Source organism: Cyclopterus lumpus, chromosome 17 (genome assembly GCF_009769545.1).
Source record: "Cyclopterus lumpus isolate fCycLum1 chromosome 17, fCycLum1.pri, whole genome shotgun sequence".
NCBI lineage: Eukaryota > Metazoa > Chordata > Actinopteri > Perciformes > Cyclopteridae > Cyclopterus > Cyclopterus lumpus.
In genome coordinates, this window is record NC_046982.1 from 7,782,763 (window position 1) to 7,802,280 (window position 19,518).

A 19,518-nucleotide genomic window follows, 5' to 3' on the forward strand; every position below is an offset into this window, starting at 1 on the left:
CCGCCCCCTCTCCCCCCACCACCCCGCCTCTCCCTCGCAGCAAGAGAGGGCTCTGAACCAACGCAGCAAACGAGAGGAAGGGAGTGAGGGACGGGAGAGGGAGGAAAGAAGGAGAGGAGAGAGGGCAGGAAGAGACAGATGCAGAATGAGTTAATGAGAGGATCCAGAGGAAGCAGGGTGTTAAAAAGGTCCCATGAAATGAAGTGTGTTCCTGGCTGCATCTTGTTCTTACGTCAACTGGTATTTTTATTGTTTTGTGTATACCTTTCACTGAATTATTTTACACTCTGGAGTGTATGAGCCAATGCAATGGGAGGTTTTAGTTTTGCCCACTCAATGCCTCACGTTTCAGAACATTTGTCCTCCAGCAAACGAGCATTTGAAGTCAGGAGTGCGTTTGCAGAAGCGCAGTGGTTGCGACCTTCCATTTTGTCTTTGTCCCGGATACTTTTCATTCAAAATGTTATCCCTCCTAATATCAAATCCAATCCAAACAGTTTATATGAACATGCATCCAGCAAAATATCTCAAAGCCATTTCATGGAACCCGTAAGGCAGTGTCCGGTGAGACCGCAGATAGAAAGAACACAGGCCAAAGCAGAATCAAGCCAGAACCACATGCAACTGGCAGTTCACCACATACAGCACTGTTTTGACCCAGAAAGACATAACAAAAACACACCAACCAGCAACACAAAACCACGACACACCCAGCGTTACCTTATGGGCAAAGAGGGGCGTGAAGACGGAACATGGACTAAAACTACATGCTTGCTTCAACTTAAAATCTCTGTCAAACTCTGGCCCCGTTTTAACTGACAATCCTCCATGTTTATGGTTGTGCTTGGTTGCTGCTGGTCTCGGTCAAAAACTCTTACCATACGCAGGGTATTCAGCAGGGCTAGTTCCCGGATAGAAGCCTGCTGTACCGCTGGTCACAGGATACTGCTGAGTCGGAGGCATATATGGGGTCCGGTACTGCAAAGACAAAATAAAGAGTCAGAGACAACAACAGATTGGTCAATTAAAGTTGGTAGAGCGTTTGGTCAACGTACTCCACAGTAACGTACTGTTTTGGCCCCCAAAAAATGGGAACCCTTTTCTAAAACCTGTTTTTGGAAGATAAGAAACTCACATTTGTGTGAGTCTCTAAATGTGCTTTCAAACACAGCAATTCTTCATTGTGTCTATCAAGTCACACACTCTCTTATCAGGCTCTTGGAAGCAGACAGAATGAGTTTCTCTTGTGGTTGGCCTTTTTCCATCTTTTCGAGCATCCCATTATGACACTGGGAATTTTTGGCTGCTTGACAGATGATTTCTGATGATTTTTGCCCCAGAGGAAACTCCAGGAGGCAAAAATGGGTTTCCTAAACAAATTAAATGAACGCTCACTCTGTAAGAGCAAGTACTCTCTCCTACTCTAAGAGAACATCTACGGTTATTACCTTGTCTCAGACCTTGACCCCTCCCCACACTTCAAAAAATAAATAGCATATTATACTGGGGCCAGTACCTTAATAAGATGAGCATATACTCAGTATCATGTTGGCAGGTTGCTGGAAAGACCAGTAATATGCATTTCATTTTAACAAATGGGTCATTACTAATGTGAACCAACCTGTCCAGGGGGGATGAAGTAGCCCTGAGGGGAGCCAGCAAAAGAGAGCTGCTGCTGGGATATCATCATCATCTGGGAGGTGGGTGGGTAGACATGAGTAGGTCCGACAGGTCGAGGGCCACTACTCGTCTGTAGCCTTGGAGCACTGGCAGCCATGGCTGGTCGGTTCTGATAGTAACTCTGGAGAACGGATGGAGGAAGGAAGAAGAATGAAGAGTTTATCACGACAAGCCAAACCTGTTGCTCTAGTGTCTCAACTATGGTGGTGGTCCTAATCCATGTGTTATGTGTGTGCGTGCGTGTAGCAAGTTCAGTTCTTGGGTTACACAGAGTCTAAATTGTACTGACTGTTATGTCTCTCTGCTACACTGAGGTAAACCCGAGTTAAGGGAGGGGGAGGGGAGGCACAAAGAAAAAAGCTGTTACCTGTAATGCTCTGTATCCACCCTTCAGCCGCGCAACACATGAGCAGAGAGCAAGAGAGGGAGTGAGATTAAGGTGAAAATGAAGACGGGAGACATTGTGGAAGGCTGAGATCACAAGGTTTAAGAAGGAAGAGTATGAGAGGCAGCAGCAAAATATGTCAGCCATGAACAGTAAGCTCAAACAACCACATGCAAATCTGTACTGGTCTGCAGGTTAGATCATCCACAAGTCCTGCGTGTCCCAGTTTTGAGCCGTTTAAGAATGACCTTAAGGGCTGCAGTTGCATGCGGACAGTGAAACTAGGTTTGAATGCAGCAGGTACTCAAATCAATTGACTTGAAATATTAAGCTGTTACTGTATGTGCAGGATGAATAAAGAATAAATAAGGGCCGGAAGAACTCTGCTATTAAAACATTGCGACAACAACCTGAAAAAAATAAATGGCACAACTTCCTACAGAGAAATATGTATTTCTAGAATGAAATATAGAACTCAATGTTACTAGACCTCGGGAAAAGGGATCTCATCTACTAAATACTACAGCGTTCTCGTCCAATTTCCCAACATGTGGAACTGAAAGCATGCACTACACTCAGGACACAGTGGGGATGTAAGGGAAAGTGAGGGGTGTTAGTACCTGTTGGTGTAAAGTACGGGGGCCTGCAGCAAACTGGGAGGACAGCAGAAGAGAGGAAAGAAGTCAAGATGGACATTCAAGGAGGAACCAGACAAATAGGCCAAAACACACCCACAAAGATTTAGCCAAAGCCTTATAAGCAGAAGAAGCCGTGTCAGAAGTCTGTGTGAAAGAGTAGGAAAGGGAAGGTTCCCGTACAAGGCTAATATACCACACTTGGGACACTGAATGCAAAACCTTTAGCAGAAAGAGGGGGAAAAAAAAACTATTGTCTATGAACTTTACCTGTCTTGGCTGTGGTGCAGAGTTCATTTGTGAAGGTGGAGGGGTGGCAAAAACCAGGGAGGGGGGCTGTCCAGGACCATAGGCGGCCTTGAAAAGGAGAGAATGGAGGATAAAAATAGATGTTACCGAACCTTAATCTATCTTAACCAAAGCATTCTATTTGGATTCTACACGGTCACATACTATCACCTGTGTCAATCCAGGGGATGGGGAAGGGTTTGGGACAGACGTGGGTCCCGTTATAGGCTGTGGTGGTTTGTTCATTTCACGTTCTTTTATGGTTCTGCATTAGGGTGGCCTTGTGTTGCCAGCCTTTCTGAGGAAGAGCAGAACAAGAAATAAAAAAAAATAAAAATGATCATTGCAGTGATACAGGTTGGATATTACTCAATGCTGTAAGACAAGAAGCTTAAGTGTGGCATCATTTAACCAACAGAGAGGGTGTGGTCTGTGTTTTCGCCTATGATAACGTTACCACCTCCCAAAATGTTGGTCACTTGCATATTGCACGGCTCACACATGCAGTTCCATGAGCAATTATTGCACACATCTGCGTATTCCTTGCTCAATCCGATAGTGATGCATTCATGTGTTATTTTTTTACATTAACACAAAATGAACAGTTTTTTGAGTAGAAAATGGGTCATGGTAGCTATTATTATTTATTTGTTTTAATGGGGAGGGGGGGGGGGGGGGGCTTTGACTGTTTAAAAAAAAAAAATGTTGAAATACATTCCTAACTGATCATGACTGAACAAAATGTGCCTGCCACCACAATCACTTGGACTGGTCTGGTATGGAGTGAATTTAAGAAAATGGATACCTCAGGTCAAAGTTCATTTACTGTGTTAACAGTGGCTTCATGGTTGTGCTAGCTACATGTGCACATAATTCCCTCAAATAACGTTAAAAACGATATCCGTTTCAAAACCGAACGCAGTTTGCCTCCTCGTGAATACAAATCCCGGGAATAACTACGGACACTGGAAATAAATCAAATCTGGTGAACACCGCTAGCAGACGTGTCATCCACCTGCTGACACGGGAACTGTCGTTAGCTGCTAGCTTACGCCATGCTTCTTTCAGACAGGGCATCGACGTACAAAGCTACCATATGGTTCCGTCAGCAGAGATGGCTCTCGGTCTGAGGAGCCGCCATCAAATGTGACAGCTAGTCGAGTGAAATGTCCCCACCGCGTCTTAGTGGAGTTAAAAAAGGACGAAAGGACATTGTACTGGCCCGCTAACGGGGCAGTACTCCCGGCCGAAAGCAGGTTAAATCGTTAGCCGGCTAACACGGACGGTACGTGTACCACTATCGGGAGACCTTCTGCTTCGTTACGCGACGTGGCTGAACGGTCCGAGTCCACATTTTTACTCGAAAGCACACAGAGCTCCGTTCGGTGGTTTCTGCCGTGCCGACGGACGACATGTTGACCGGTCGAAACCCGAAAACAGCAAATAAAGCCGGTCCTGGCGATACCGTTGCAACACTTGAAACAGATTAGGTTACAGGGGAGCTAACGTCGGATAACGTTAGCAGCCCTGCCCCGTCCCGTCCTACGAGGTGTATTTAATTACAGGCCCAGCGAGATCCGCGAGCAGATGAACCCGTTAACCTGACATTATACTTGAGCCAGTATCGCGATCACCAAACAAATGACATCAGGGTTTTTGTTCTGTCAAAGCATCACAATCAACCCGTCCGTAAACCGGTGTTACCGGCGTTCACACACACGAGCCTTCGGAGCCAACGGTCACCAACTAAACATTAGCCACGAGAGCGACCCAGCTGTCATTGTCATTTCAGCTCACGTTCGCCACGCAGCTCCACTTAACGCCACACGATGAAGCACCTACCTTTATACTCGCGTTAACACATTCCGATGCATTGGATTTCGTATATTTTCTTTAGCACGCTAGCTCCGGGGACTGACAGCCGGTAGGGCCTGCTCAACCAGATAGCATCAGCTAGCTAGCCTGGATGCCTTTGACGAAAATGAAGCCCGACTCGGGTGTACTTCATGCTATTTTTTCCACCGTGAGTTGGTTTTATTCTTACCAGGAATCAATACTCAGTATGTTGGGAACTCGGGGAGTCGGCCTCTGGTCAGTCTGCTGTTACTGGACGTAGTTGTGTTGTAGTTTCCTTGTCCTTTACTCCAAAAGAAAAGTGATGCCCTTCTTGGCTATTGACTTAGCGAGCTACCTAGCTGACCGGCAGATGGGGTGAGTGCTACTACTGTCACTTCGGTTTAAATCCCCGGGCGTGCAAAAGTGACAGTGCTCAAAATCAAATAATATAATACTTCGGGAGTACTAATGACAACTCCGATGGCCCCGAAAAAAGCCTCTGGACCGGAGGTCCATGATCAAGGCGTCGATGGTGACGGATTGCCGGTAAAGTATGTACACAACTGTCGCATCAGGAGGCTCAGCGCGAGGCCATAATGCGATGTTTCTGCTGTATGGAGCCGGTGCGCCTCAAAGTCGCATGGGTAACTTCCGGGAGAATTACATTTTGATGCCGTTTCCTTAGTCACGTGATACAGGAGTCGAAATCAATTCATCAGCCCTTGCCCCTCAGTCTGCTATTCATTCATTGTTTTTATTATATTTTAATTGTAGTATTGTTTTATTCTATGTTTATTGTTATGCACCTTTCACCGAGTCAAATTCCTCGCATGTTCAACACACTTGGCAAATAAACAATTCTGATTCTGATTGATGAGCTGAAGTCATTCTATTGTCACATGATGCAGCTAATGAAATGTCCCATACAATACAGATGTTGTACTCTGCTTTTATCCATGGACTGCTCATTTGTACCCATGATTAATAGATAGAGGAATATTGGCATTCAAATTATTTTCATTATTGACTAATCTGAATTTTCTTTTCTTTATGACTTGCTTAATCATTTGTTTCTGGTAAATGTATGACAATAGTAAAACGTGTAATTTTTCAAAGCTCATTACATATTTAAATGACTTGTAGTTTCAAAAAACAGTAAATATCTCACAAATAATAAATAAACTATTAGATACGACTAGAAAAGTAGAAAAGTCCCACATCTGAGAAGCTGGAACAATAAAATGTTTCAGATCTTTACTTGGAAATTGATGGAGAAGATTAATTGATTATCAAACACTGCTGATTCATTTTCTATAAAATGTGTGTGCTCATGAAATGATTACCTGTGCGGTTTACATAAGTTGGGCAACGTGTCAAAATGTACATGGTGCATATTTTTTAATAAAATTGAATTGGACTTAATTAGCACAGATAAAGGCTTAAAGTAATTTTTTTGCCAAGGGCTTGTTTGGCCATGCGAACAAGAATGTGTTTGTCTATTGCCCAAGTTTTTAAATAAATGATCGAGCAGTAATACAGCATTTCATGTATGTTAATTACCAGATACCTACATGGTTTTTGATTGGGTGGATCTCTTTTTGAAGCTTTTCAGAGTAGCCAAAAAGCACAATGGCCCATATTATTATAACAGACGGCCTTCTCATCCCAAAAATATGTTTATTTCTGAAGTCTGTGGAAATGCAGCTGGAGGTGCAGACGGAATAAGAGGGCTGCTTCAATGGAAGATTGACTTCCCTTCAGCTACAATGTTTACAACTATATAATTAGAGTGATTATTTGGTGGTATGACATTTTGTATTGGATCTCTTATACCGAACCAGTTATGATGTCTATCAAGCCCATGTACGTTTTGTATCAGTCCATTTTCACCCCAAGAGTGTTTTACAACAATGCTTTACAGCCAATAAGCCACAGCATTTGTTCTTGAATGTTTTTTGGCATTGGAAGCAAATTTGATAAGATTTCCCATTTTATATACTCTGTCAATTACAATACTAAAGTGCACTTTTTAGTGATATCTGATGAATACCTAAACATTACACTATTACAAAACAGACCATATTGTCACCACAAAAGAGTATTAAAAAGGCTTTATTTGAGAAAAGTCAGGCACGTGTTAACAAAACATAGTTGATCCCATAGCACAGGTAATGTAACATTGTGTTTCAACACCATGAAAATAGCTACATGTGGCCATGATTGGTCACCGGATGGTTGATTTGTAAGTAATGGTAGTGCAACGTATCTGTTTGTCGGTAGTTCTTCTAAAAACAAGTCTACAACAAGATCAGTGAGAAAATACACGTGGCGATTTTGGGGTTGAGTGTGGGAAGTGTGGTTAAGGTGCCCGAATCACTGAGGGCTGAGTGATGCACCGCATGCTCCGTGGTGGTCACTAGTTTGTTTCCTGGCAGGAATGGAAAGTGCAAGATTTCTCCAGATCTGTTGGGAACAAAAAAAAAAAAAATTACAGACATATTTATGACACATGTGATGCATCTTGGATACAGAGATACATTTTGAAAGTTAACGTCTCCACTGTCCCATTAGTCTTGATTTGACCAACAGTAGTACAGACCTGGAGTGGTTTCTCCGCACATTCTGAGCGAATTCATGGCATTCATGTACTCCGTTCCCAGAAAGCTGTCATAGCTTGTTCCAGCTTCGACCTGCTGGAGACACTGAGTGGAGTCCTTGAAGAGGAGGTTCTTTCCATTATCTGACTTGAACAAGCCGAATGAGCCTTCACTGACAGTGGAACCAAATGCGGACTATAATGAGAAATAAAAGGGAGATTTAAAATTTTCCTTTGATCTAGTAATTTAGACATCCATAACAAGGTCAGAAAAAACATAGGTTTAGGGTGAAACATGCTGTTGAAAGTGAGGAAAACACCTGTAAACTTCAAAACCAGTGTGCCAACCCCCTCAAAATGCCCTTCTTGACTTTGACCCTGTATTTCTCGCTCACTGACCTGCTGTGCCAAGAGAATGCGAACAACTTCGTTGCGGCTGTCTTGACGAGTCACCACCGCGTGGGCGGGCACGGTAGCCAGGTGACAAGAGAGGTAATCAGTGACTGGCACTGGACTCTTCCCCGGACAGATCAGCTGGTAGTCATCATTGTTGACTTTAACAAAGAAGAGTAGCAAGAATGTTATAGTTTTATACAAAACGACACATTCGCAGTTCAGATGTCGACCGGTCCGCGTCCGTCTCTTACCATCTGCGTTTTCTAGAATGGTTGAGTGTTTGATGAAGGCAACATCTCCGGAACCCGCAACCAGACATCTACAAGGATAGGAGAAAAAACATAACTTGAGCAACATGAAGATGGGTTTTCCACACAGAGCAGGGTGAACTGGAAGAGCAATTTACATTAATTTGCTTTGTCGGTTGAGAACATTGATACCACTCTCATGTCTGGTTGCTAATTAAAGAGGTGGAGTTGGAAGGAAGTTAGCTTAGCATAAAGAATGACAGTTAACCTGTCTCTCTTCAAAAGTAAAACAAAATGCCTGAAATAATGGATACAATGTTTCTTGTCTATTTAAGCCACAGACAAATATAAATGTAAAACCTTTATTTGGGGCCATTACTAGTCCCTCTAAAACCACAAATTGCCATTTTTTACGCATCCGTCAAACAAATCAGATACAGATAATAAGTGAGTTATAACAATATGTGTGCTAATCTCGGCCTCCTGGTTAAAGCTCGTAAAAACGTAGCACACAGACATGTGAGAGGTATCAATCTTTCCAAATTCTCAGAAAGAAAGCAAACGAGCGCATCTCCCAAAATGTCATTCTATCCTTTGAACATACGCGCGTGTAGACTTGCGTGCTGAGAATAATTGCACTGTTGCATCCTACCTTAAGGCCCCAGCGTAGCCGTAGTACAGCTCTGCAGCATTGGCTTTGCACTTGAACTCATCTCCCACAGCTTTGTCGCTGCCGGCACACTGAGAACAGAATGGAGAGCTGGGGTCTGAGCCGGGGGCACAGCCGCTACTGAAGAACTTGGCTGAGGAGAGGAGGGAATACAATGTGTTGGCGTTACACTCGGTGTGTGGAAAAGGTGACCGCGTCTCCTAAAAATGTGTTGCCACACTAAGGAGTAATGTGCTTTGTTGAAATATGACTTTACTTAAACATTACTGAGTTGCCGAAGCCATGACAAAAAGTATGTTGCTACAAGTGAACTTTGTAATTACATATGTGAACATTTTGCAACGTTTGCGCCCTGTGCGTTCAATGAAACATTTACTCATATGGTTGATAGGAAACAGAATCTTCCTTTCTGAAAATATTTGAGATTTTTCCAGAGGAGATGCACACAGTCATACTTACTGAAGTCACAGTCGCCAGTCTGTTTGTATATCTGACCCATGGGGATGTTCCAGCCAGCGGTTCTGCCGACGCCAGTGTGGCAAGACCTCTTGCCCTTCAGGGTTTCCCAGGTCAACCCTGAACTCTTCTTTACCACAGCAACAGCATAGTAAGAGGAGGCTTGGGCTACGAGAGTGAAAGTACAGCAGGGTATGAATCAAAAAACGATCCGTCGGACAATTATTGGCATCAAGTTATTTCATTTAAAAGTTCATCTTAAAGCTGTGAGATACACATATTCTGCTCCGTAATTTGCAAATAATTTCCACATAGTGTTCCGAAAAGAACAGTATGATTTGTTTCTTGAGAAATACAGTTTTCCCTCGTTACACGTCCATATTAATCTCTTCCATGCAAACTGTTCGCATAATCTAAAAAGTCTTTTAACCAGTGCACAACTAGATGGTGTCTAGGATTTATGCTATTGTCATCTTAACATTTGATTGTGTCTGTATTACCTCCAGGGATGCCGCACTGAGCTGCGGAGAGAGAGAGACAGAGATTAAAATATTGCTCAAGTAGAAAAGGTAGAAATAAATGGTATGGAATGGTGTCTGTGCTATCTAAGCCTCCCACCTGCGTCGTACTGCTCCACCATAGCAGGGACCAGACCACACTTCCCAGCGGTGTACACCTGTCCTCCATCCACTGCCATTGCGTCAGCCTCTTTACGCTACAGGATAACAGAGATAAAAGATAATCAGAGACCAAAAAATTGAACAAAGAAAAAATGTCACGGTGGTGACGAAAGACTGTTTTACCATAATCATTTTCAGGCACTCTTCAACTGTAGGGGCAGTCTGGCATTCAACGGTGGTGGTGACATCACCCATACTATTGATGCTCCACATGTCACACTTGCTTGTCTCAGCGTGGCCCACGGCACACCATTTGATGGCAGTGGATGGAGTGCCTGTTGGCTCTAGGAAAGCGAAGTACAACCATAAACCAGTGTCTGCAGTCTACTTAATGAGTTTGTGCAAAGATGAATATGTGTTCTTTGTATGTACTAATGTTAAAAGTACCTTTCTTAAGGGAACGGATGATGCTCGTATATACAGCACCCAAATACAGGAAGGAATCGATGTTGCCGGGCAGCTGCACCAGCTTTGTTGTGGAGTCTTTGAACATCAGGTTTTTGCCGGGTGCATAGGCATCAGAGGAGAAGAGGTTAAAGCCCTGAAAAGACAAAAAGAAAGTTAATTCATTATGGAAGCCCACAAGTTACATGTTTCAATGAATCACTGTATTTCTCAACGGGGCCCTTTGTGCAGTACAATATTTAGTATCATACCTTTACTGAAGTCAGGCTGTCCCAGATTAATTTAGCCAGCTGTGGGTTCTTGCGGCTGACAACAGCATGAGCTGGTGCTCTGGCCAGGTGGCACCTTTTATAGTCGTTTATGGGCGCCCTGGTGTTATCTTTACACAGCAGCTCGTAGTTGGCCTTCTCCGACTCTGAAAGTGTGCAACAACAACGAGACAAAAGCTCTTACAATCTTCCACCTCCATCTTCTCCCAACCCTGTTTTGCGAAGTCAAAGTCTTTGGTTCATCAAAGGAGTACTTTGTTTCTCGATATTTTTGGCAAATTACAAAAATATTGTATTAGTTATTATTATATTATATTATGACCAAGAGTGAGAATCTTAGCTGTGATGTTATACATAAAAATGTGTAATAAATCATTAAAATAGCCTCATATGAGTATATGATACAGGCTTATATTGTGTGGGGAATAAATACATACATACATAGAGTTAGAGTTAGAGACTGATCCTCCCTTCAACAGATAATTGGCTTGGTTTTAAGATGGACAGGATGTTGTATGTATCAGTTTGAACAATGAAAATGGGGACTGGTTTCTAGCTGTTTGTCCATTTGCCTTCTTAATTATGTAATTTACATAAAAAGTTGCTCTCCATAATATTTAATGAATGTGATTTATCCTAAGAGTGCATCATTCATATTAGAATAGATGGACTGTGTGACACTGACCAGGTACAGTGAGGTGCTTCACAAAAGCCACATCTCCAGCGTTGTCCTTCAGGCACCTATTAAGAAGAACAGTCGACAGGTACACCAACATTAGTGGTTTGTTTGTTCCCAACAGTATAGCGCATTTCCACTGAGTTTTAAGAAGGCATCAAATTAGATTAAAATGTCACAGGATGGCGGTGTCGTCATATTTTGAAGATACATGTGCATAGGTCGATGGAGGGCAATACAACTGAGAAGGATCAGAGACTAATACTGACTGGAAGGCTCCGCTGTAGTCGTAGTACGGCTCATTGTGGGACTTGGAGCAGTCTCCCCTGCACAGTTGACACAGCTTGCTGTTCCTCGGTGCCCCCGGGACGCAGCTGGACAAGAAGTAGTTGCTCACCGCTGTGAGACAAAAAGCAGAGTCGTGGCAAATATTTTAGAAACGTTTTGTCCCAGTCCCTGTAAAGCAGCTCCACCACCCACACCGATGAGGCAGCTTGACCAGAATCCATAAATAAAGTCTCAATATTGCTTTTTATTACTTTTTGTTACTTTCTGACAAGACTGGAAAGACTTATCGTGTTTGAGAACAGAACAAAAATCATCAACATTGAGGTTCTACAGGAGTTATATGTGCCAGACTGTTTCTTGGCTGGGCGTGGTAATGACTTTATGTTACAATTTGCCGTTTTTATACTCAAATTAAATGCTAATTTGTGATCTTTAGAGGTGCTGCCGGGTGAATTTTGGTCAGAGCCGTTTCCCCTGGTTTCTAGCCTTCCTGCTAAGCTACCTAACTGGCTGCTGGCTGTAGCCTCATATTTAACTATATTTCCCATTACGTGACATGACAGGTGTCTGAGACTAAAAAAAAGGTAATACAAATCCAGAGAAAACACATTTCACACTGTGATCAGTGGTGACGTATACGCGTAGTGACTTTTATTTGAGGCCTTTATTGTGCCTCACATTTATTGTGCCTCACATTTAGTGCAACTTACCCTCGTCAACAGGTTTGTCTTCAATGCCTTCCCACTGAATCAAACCCATGGACACCAGAGTGCCGATGGGGATGTTCCAGCCTGCAGATTTATTCAACCCAGTGTGGCAGGATTTCTTCCCCTGGAGGTCTCTCAGGCCAAATGTAGTGCCCTTCCTCACCACAGCAACAGCGTAGTAACAGGTCTCCGACGCTGGATGTGAGCAAAACAATTGTGAGCAGAAATTCAAAACATGCAGCTCATTTAAAATGCAATATGAAATCTCCTCTCTTGTGCTAATTTGGTCAGTAAAGACAGCTGATTCGTGAACATACAGGGGCCGTAGTCCTCAGCAATAATGGGCTGCAGGTTGTTGTTGATCAGTCCAGCAGTGTAGATGTCACCTCCGTCCAAAGTGATGGCGTCTGCCTCAGCAGCCTGATGGAAAATAAAAACACCCACAAACTGTCAGCAACCAGCAACATGAGGTTTCATTTCTCTGGCGGCTCAAAGACGTGTGACGAACGGTCCCCTGCATATTTTGTCAGTAGCTAAGTGCAGAGGTGCAAAGTAACACATTTATTTAAGCACTGCTCTTTCTTGCAATGGTGAGATATGGGTACTTTTCTTGAATGCATTAATTCAGTGCTACTTTATACTTACTCCATACATATCAGGGGGAAATATTGTACTTTTTTTGCTGTTTTAAATGTGTTTGATGGCTGTTTTTAACAGGTATTTCTAATCTATGGCATTTTCTAAACTAAACATATGATCAATGTCCAAAATCAAATGCAGGGTTGAAGGTAAATTACCAAATAAAGCAGTTATCTCCACCTCAACCAGCTAACACACACAGATGCAGCTTACATATAAATGCATCAAACATATGAGTTGTTGATACATTGTGGAAGTTGTGGAAACTAACATTTACTCAAGCACTGAACACTTTTGAAGTATTTGTACTTTGCATTTCCATTTTATCCATATTCGATTTTCAGAGTGAAATATTGTACATGTTAGTCCACTACAGCTAAAATAAAAATATACATTATAGATTCAGATTTTGCATGTAACACATAAATACTAATAATATTTGCATGCACTGTGTAGGGGCGTCGTTAGGCCTATTTTAAGGGGGGCTTTCTCACTCTGTCAAGTTATGTCTCTCGTCATCAACAGCCAATGAGTTTAGCTCAAAGTAAATGATGCACGGACTGACCTGTAAGTCCAGGTAGTTACAGAATGTGGCTTGTCGGTAGTTTTAACGAGTGTTACCTGCATTGTTACCTGTTACCTGCAAGTAAACCTGTTATTTAGGTTTACTTGAGGCAAATGAAAGGGAAGTTAGAAACTGTCTCCATTGAGCGAGTGTTGAACGAGCGAATTCGAAATACAAGAAATAACTATCGACATATATCTCTATTCTTTGCATTAATATAGATTATTATAATATATTTTTCCATTGAATGGTCTATTTGACACTGAACTTCATCTTTATCTCAGTGATAGTGTCCAAATGAGCATAACATATCTCTATGACCCTGACATTCTGTCTCTTGTGTTATCATATACTGAATGCAAGCAAAACTACAGAGCAAAATCTGATTGAACCAATCTATGAACTGTCAGAAACAATAGATATCAGGGGCCCCAAGAACACACATTCACAAAGCTGACACTTCCCTTGGGCCCCCCCCCCCCTTTTCTTGGAATCCTACAGACGCCCCTGCTCTGGGTAATACTGCTCTCCTCACCTTGATCGCAGCGATGCAGGCCGTGACGGAGTCCCTCTTCACGCAGGAGAACGCCGGAGCTTTGACCGCGAGGGCCGCGCACTTCTCCAGTTCTTTGTCCGAGGTGACGCACCATTTCACCTTGTCAGCGGGGGCCGCGGACACGGCGGCTGCGGATGCAAAATCGGGGTTCAATAACAATGCAGGTACAATGAGCGTGGAGTACATCTGTACTTACGACGGATGTCCTTACCGAGGCATCCGAGCAGAGCCACAAGGAGGAGAGTCTGCATGTTGGACGGCGGGGTCTCGAGGTCAGCAGAGCAGGCTGTCCGGGAGGCAGCTCGGCCTTTTTATAGCAAACCTCTGAGGAGAAGAAAAAAAAAAAGAAAAGAGGCAGGTTTCCTAATGTGTGCGCGCGCGTGTGTACTTTCGTGCGCTGTCCGAAATGTCCACATAATGGAAATTCACTGACTCCCCTTTGAAACTATTCAACCATTGTTTGAACTGTCCGACATCATGATAACGTCGAGTGCCAACTCATTCAAAACATGTTCTACTTTCTCATTTCATTGTTAGATTCGAAGTTTAACTTACAATTATGTGATATGATTTTTGTTTGGTGTTGGTGTGCTTTAAAAAAAAAATGTTACAGAGACTTTGTTTAAGTTAAAAAAAAAACAGTCCGAAAGTCCTGCTTTCAGAATTTCATCCGTCACAGAATGGTTCCTGTCAGTGTTGTATTGTTTTATATAGAATTGTTGTATAATTATTAACATTTAATTATTGTGTGAACAGCATTTTACTCCTGTAGTTGGTCATGGTGGAAATAATCTTACTTTATGTATGATGTATTACTATAAATCATAGCTGCATTATATCTGTTGAAGGAAGTGTTCTTGTGTGGTTGTTGGTGGACGGTGTTCTGTAGTTCAGGGTGTGATGGGTTTCCTACGTAGAGGAGTACACGTCCTGAATGGAGTGCAAGGATGTTCTCTGCAGTCCTGATTTTCCCTAGCACATTTCAACAACAAGGCAATTAAAAGTGCTTCACATAAAACCAATAATAGCATCTAAACATAAAGCAAAAGAAAAGAAGATTTATTCAAAAACAATTAAGAACATTCATTTAAACATTAAAAACAATCAGTAAAACATTAAAAATAGAATTAAAGTGTCAGTGCAGTTTCAGAAATAAAATACAGTAGTGAAATGCAGAACTTTATTAATATCCTTGAATCTGGCAACAGCAAACAGAAAAGTCTTCAATAGGGTCTGTTTAGTATATGTGGATATGTGTTATATCCGTGTTTAGTTCTGACTCTTGGAACAGCAAGTAGACCAGTCCCAGACGACCTGAGGGGTCGGGATGGTTCGTAAGGTAGCAGCAGATCACATTTAGTAGGATGTTAAAGTCAACTCTTTGTTGGACAGGAAGCCAGTGCAAAGACCTCAGAACTGGAGTGATGTGATCCACGTTCCTGTTCTCAGTGAGGACTCGAGCTGCAGCTTTCTGACTGACGTTTTACAGAGACCTGTAGGTTTGTGGTTGTTAACATCAGTGGTTGAAGCGGAGCGCGGACTTTCAATCATTCGGTGATGTCCTGTCAGCCTCTCCAACCCCGTGCAGGATCATTGGAAGAAGACTAGTTTTTCAACCTTTCAGAGTAGCTGCTCTTTGCTACCCTGATACCCCCCCCGCCCCCCCCCCCCCCCCATATGCATATTTAAAGATGATTATATACGGTGTAGGATTGGGATGTACCTTTCAGAATAGCTGCTCTTCTTGGTCAATGTGTTCCCGCAAAATGTGCGTTTTTTGAAAGTATTCTACTCAGAAAAGCTACAGTGACTGACATACGAGTTGTGTTTACAGAGTCAATGTTACCCAACACAAGAGCAAAGGTTCATTTTTTATTATTTTGTAATAGATTAATATTAATTTAGATTGCATGTTTCACAAGAGGCCTTTTGTGGATAGAAGATGAGGACATTGGCACTGTATTTTAACCATCATATCCTCATCCTTGTACCGCTTTGTGTGGCAATTCGATATTCCTGGAGCAAAGGGACAAAGTATATATTAATTAAAGTGTAATGCAAAATCATTGATAAAATGATGTAATTGACCAGAACCCTGTCTTTTAACCCCGCATCCAGAGCCAAACTTTTTGCCAAAACCAATAGAAGCGACACTAAGATGTTCTCACGTTTTAATTATTTCCACGAGTTACTCCAGACAGATTTTCCCTGCAAAGCAAATATTTGAACACAAAGCTTGAGTGGATTTTTCAGCACTAAAAGGGGGTCACATAATACGAAAAATAGGCCAATTCGTGAATTATGTGCATACGTTTCTTTTCTATTCTGAAAGTATATTCGGAAAGTGACATATACAGGGCCCTGCTTTTATCACAGCCTCCGAATGATGCAGCTGCTCTTAAGTTTAGGAATGTGACTGTCGTTGAGGTTAAATACCGTTGACGTCAAATTTACCTGGACAATGGATTCAATTAGTGGTTATATTTACGAAGCTTATCAGGAGAGCCAATTACATTAATATTACAGTCAAATAACAAAGTCAAACCAGTGATGATTTTGAGTCTTTCAAAGGAGATACTTTTAGATAGGGAACTCTGTAGCATCATGCAACCACACACAAGGCGTTATATTCAGGTGTTAGTCAAACTACAGTCGGTAGACAGCATAGATATAGAGGGAGTACATGTAATAAAAAGCAATTTAGTTTGAGGTATTATATGTCTGCTGGAGTGATGGGAAAAGTGCATTCAAATGTTTCTCAAAAGGGAATCAGCAATGTTTTATTTGCAAAATGTAGACGTTCCACATTTTATGCTGAATCATTACGGACTGTGTAACCCTGACCGCACTCTAACCCGAGCGTGACAAAACCTCTGTTTTCACCCACGTAAACTGAGGATACACCGACCTCCTTTCCTCACTTTGGTATCACACGAGTCCTCTTAGTGACAGAGGAGATCACAGGAGTGACGGCAGCACACATTATAGGCCACTTGAAATTGGCAATAAAGCTAACAATCAAGTAGCTCCTCGACTTCAAGGTCTTGCGTCTGAACACGTTTGCTGTGAAAATGAGCAAGTCGTTCCTTTCATGTTCAAGGCTGAAAACAAACAGACTATGAAATGGGATACAAGTGTGCTGTTTGTTTCCCACCAACTCAAGTCACCAACATCATTCACCACCTGTCCACCAGTTGTCCTTGGTGTAAATCCCAGCCGTAGCTCATCATGTGACTGTTCTCCCCCCGAGACATATATGTATATATATATATATATATATATATATATATATATATATATATATATATATATGTATATATATAGTATCCTCTTCAACCAGCATTCCCCTCTTTATGTGATTGTCCATGCTGCCTTGAATCTCTGGCCTAGTTTGTGATCTGCCCTCTTGCCTCATAGCCACTGGTCATTTAAGACTCTCTCATTATCTGCCTTGTGACTGGCTTTGTGTCTTCATCCCTGTCACAGTTTCCTGAACCCTCACTGATTACTGTGCCTTTGTCAATCCGTGCTGACACTTCACTCAGGAGCATTGCTGTAATAAGACCTCTCGATAACACAGCCGGCAAGTCAATGGTGTTTCTTTCCTGCATGGCACAAGTTGACTTTTAACGCATGCTTTATCTTTACAAAAAAATCAATCACTGTTTTAAGTCCACTCTTAAAACCGTGTATTCTGTTCAAGTGAACATCATTTCCTCTGGAGGCAATAGACAAATTATTTATGATTTAGGAATGCAAGTTTTAGAAAACCGCACGAATATGAATATTTATTTAGGGCTATTAGTCAACAACTTCTAATATATATATATATAGAAATGTTCCAAGCCATCTTCCTGAAACACCTGTGGCTGTCGGTGATTACAGTCCACAAGGCCCTTCCTCCTGTCTGTGCTAAATCACAGGGTGGATAAGCTTATTATCAATGATGGTTCTCCATGCAGGGCAGGGGGTTAATAAGGCATTATTGGACATTACACACACTTTCAGTCTGTGATCCCATAAGCAACTGCCTCTTCAGATGAACTGAAAAATATTGCATAAAACACCGGCAAGTGTGCACAACCCCCCCCCCCCCCCACAAAAGTCTTTCCAAGGGAAGGGCTTGTGTATTTTGCAGTAGAGTGAGATGTAAAATTCGAGTGCGGGAGTGAGCCGGCGATGATTCATCTCGACACCCACACATGACGACAGCACTCTCGATCAGCGCCTTTAAAAAACAGTTTCTGGTAAAACACACACACACATCATGGCTGTTTAATCAGGTCGGTCCCAGTTATCTTGTCATTCACAGTGACAGCGAATGGGCCTTTTTTGTCTTCTCGTGGCAGGAGAAGCACAGGTGACACCGGTAACCTTAACGATGGCTCAGTTCTATAAGTGTCCCAGTAAGCCAGCATTAATCCTTCATGTTATTAAATACACCTGTGTTTTTCCTGCTATGACAGGTCACAGCGTCGGCCATGGGACAGGTCTGTGGTGAGCCTTTGCAGTGGTAGCCCTGGAAAAGACTCCATTACAAGTAGAAGCCCTATATTCACTCCAGTAAAAGCACAGACGCATTATCAGCAAATTGTACTTAAAGTATAAAAAATAAAAGAACAGGTTCTGCAGATAAATGTAATATAATAACATAATGATATATCATGACAATATTTTGTATATGAATACGTCGGTGCATAAGTAGTTAGTAGCTTCGTCCAGTTCCTAATCAGGGGGTACAATCTCAAAGGTAACTTGTCTGAAATGTTGTGGAGTAGAAGTATAAAATAGCATAAATGGAATTACTCAAGTATCTCAAAGTTGTACTCAAGTGCAGTACGCAGCCATATGTAGCTTGTAATGTGAGAGGAGGGTGACATTTGTTTATTTTTTACTTTCCTCTAGTTTGATCACATTTATTTGCTCTGTTGGTACATCCAGCTGTTGCAGGCAGACGAACTGCAAACAGATGTTATTGGGCAAGTCAGGTGACTCAAATCTGCCATCCACAAATGTTACACATTAACTTCAATTGACGTCTTTCTGAGAACTAGCTGACATGTCCATGGATGACTGACTGGGTTCAACATCGTCCTTGTGCAACAGACACAACCTCAAACACAGAGGGTTGTGAGGGGTCTGGTTACCTCATTCACCTTTAAGCGCTGATGAATAAATCCAGCTTTCAAGTGAAATAAACGCAGGTTTCTGCTGTTCGGTGAAAGTATTTAACCTCCTCAACATCCAACTTTTTGCAACAAAACTAGATCGGCCTCGCTTTATTAGCTCGTTGGGTGTTTTTCCAGCTGGGTTTGAAAATGTTTTTATGACCTATAAAAGCTCCCAAAAACAGCAAAACATGAAAAACAAACTGACCAAAGCGGCGTAAACAGTTCACTGATTTGAAGATGACATTTCGACCTTCGATTTAGTAAATTCCAGGTGCCATTGTGCAAAGAAAAAACGAAAGACATATCTGTTGTTTTGTATTTAAGGCAGCGGATCAGGGGACTTCAGCATTTCTGTCAAAGGGGAAAAGGCTT

The 19,518-nt window shown here is 42.2% G+C and overlaps 2 protein-coding genes across 3 annotated transcripts in view; both read right to left on the reverse strand.

The window, feature by feature from the left end:
* The window catches only part of eif4g1a (eukaryotic translation initiation factor 4 gamma, 1a), an 18,526-nt gene extending 13,056 nt beyond the window's left edge, over window positions 1–5,470 (reverse strand). The window contains exons 1-5 of the mRNA XM_034554726.1: window positions 5,033–5,470; window positions 3,160–3,286; window positions 2,971–3,057; window positions 1,622–1,801; window positions 879–978 (exon numbers count right to left, since the gene is read on the reverse strand). Coding sequence (XP_034410617.1) covers window positions 879–978; window positions 1,622–1,801; window positions 2,971–3,057; window positions 3,160–3,234 — 442 coding nt within the window. The 5' untranslated portion in view covers window positions 3,235–3,286; window positions 5,033–5,470. The remainder of the gene's footprint in view (window positions 1–878; window positions 979–1,621; window positions 1,802–2,970; window positions 3,058–3,159; window positions 3,287–5,032) is intronic.
* Window positions 5,471–6,917: 1,447 nt separating this feature from the next.
* tfa (transferrin-a) lies at window positions 6,918–14,389 on the reverse strand. 2 transcript variants are annotated; one of them, XM_034555860.1, is made up of 17 exons: window positions 14,187–14,389; window positions 13,955–14,103; window positions 12,533–12,635; window positions 12,219–12,410; window positions 11,490–11,619; window positions 11,230–11,285; window positions 10,527–10,690; window positions 10,258–10,411; window positions 9,994–10,154; window positions 9,809–9,905; window positions 9,691–9,711; window positions 9,194–9,358; window positions 8,717–8,867; window positions 8,068–8,135; window positions 7,820–7,974; window positions 7,424–7,616; window positions 6,918–7,287 (listed from the first exon to the last, which is right to left on the reverse strand). In XM_034555860.1, the coding sequence occupies exons 1-17, from the start codon at window positions 14,224–14,226 to the stop codon at window positions 7,241–7,243; spliced, it is 2,046 nt and encodes a 681-aa protein (XP_034411751.1). In that variant the 5' UTR covers window positions 14,227–14,389; the 3' UTR covers window positions 6,918–7,240. The 2 variants fall into 2 exon arrangements, with proteins under 2 accessions (XP_034411751.1, XP_034411750.1); XM_034555859.1 differs by having other exon boundaries at window positions 6,921–7,287; window positions 7,820–8,135; window positions 14,187–14,302.
* Window positions 14,390–19,518: the final 5,129 nt, after the last annotated feature.

What these genes read in the sequence shown, in the direction of transcription:
- tfa (XM_034555859.1), bottom strand. Translation starts at nt 14,226, where the DNA reads ATGCAGACTCTCCTCCTTGTGGCTCTGCTCGGATGCCTCG. An exon ending in CCTGCATCGCTGCGATCAAG is followed by an intron (nt 12,636 to 13,954) that starts GTGAGGAGAGCA and finishes ATTTTCCATCAG; the next exon opens with GCTGCTGAGGCAGACGCCAT. An exon ending in GACTACAGCGGAGCCTTCCA is followed by an intron (nt 11,286 to 11,489) that starts GTCAGTATTAGT and finishes TCTTCTTAATAG; the next exon opens with GTGCCTGAAGGACAACGCTG.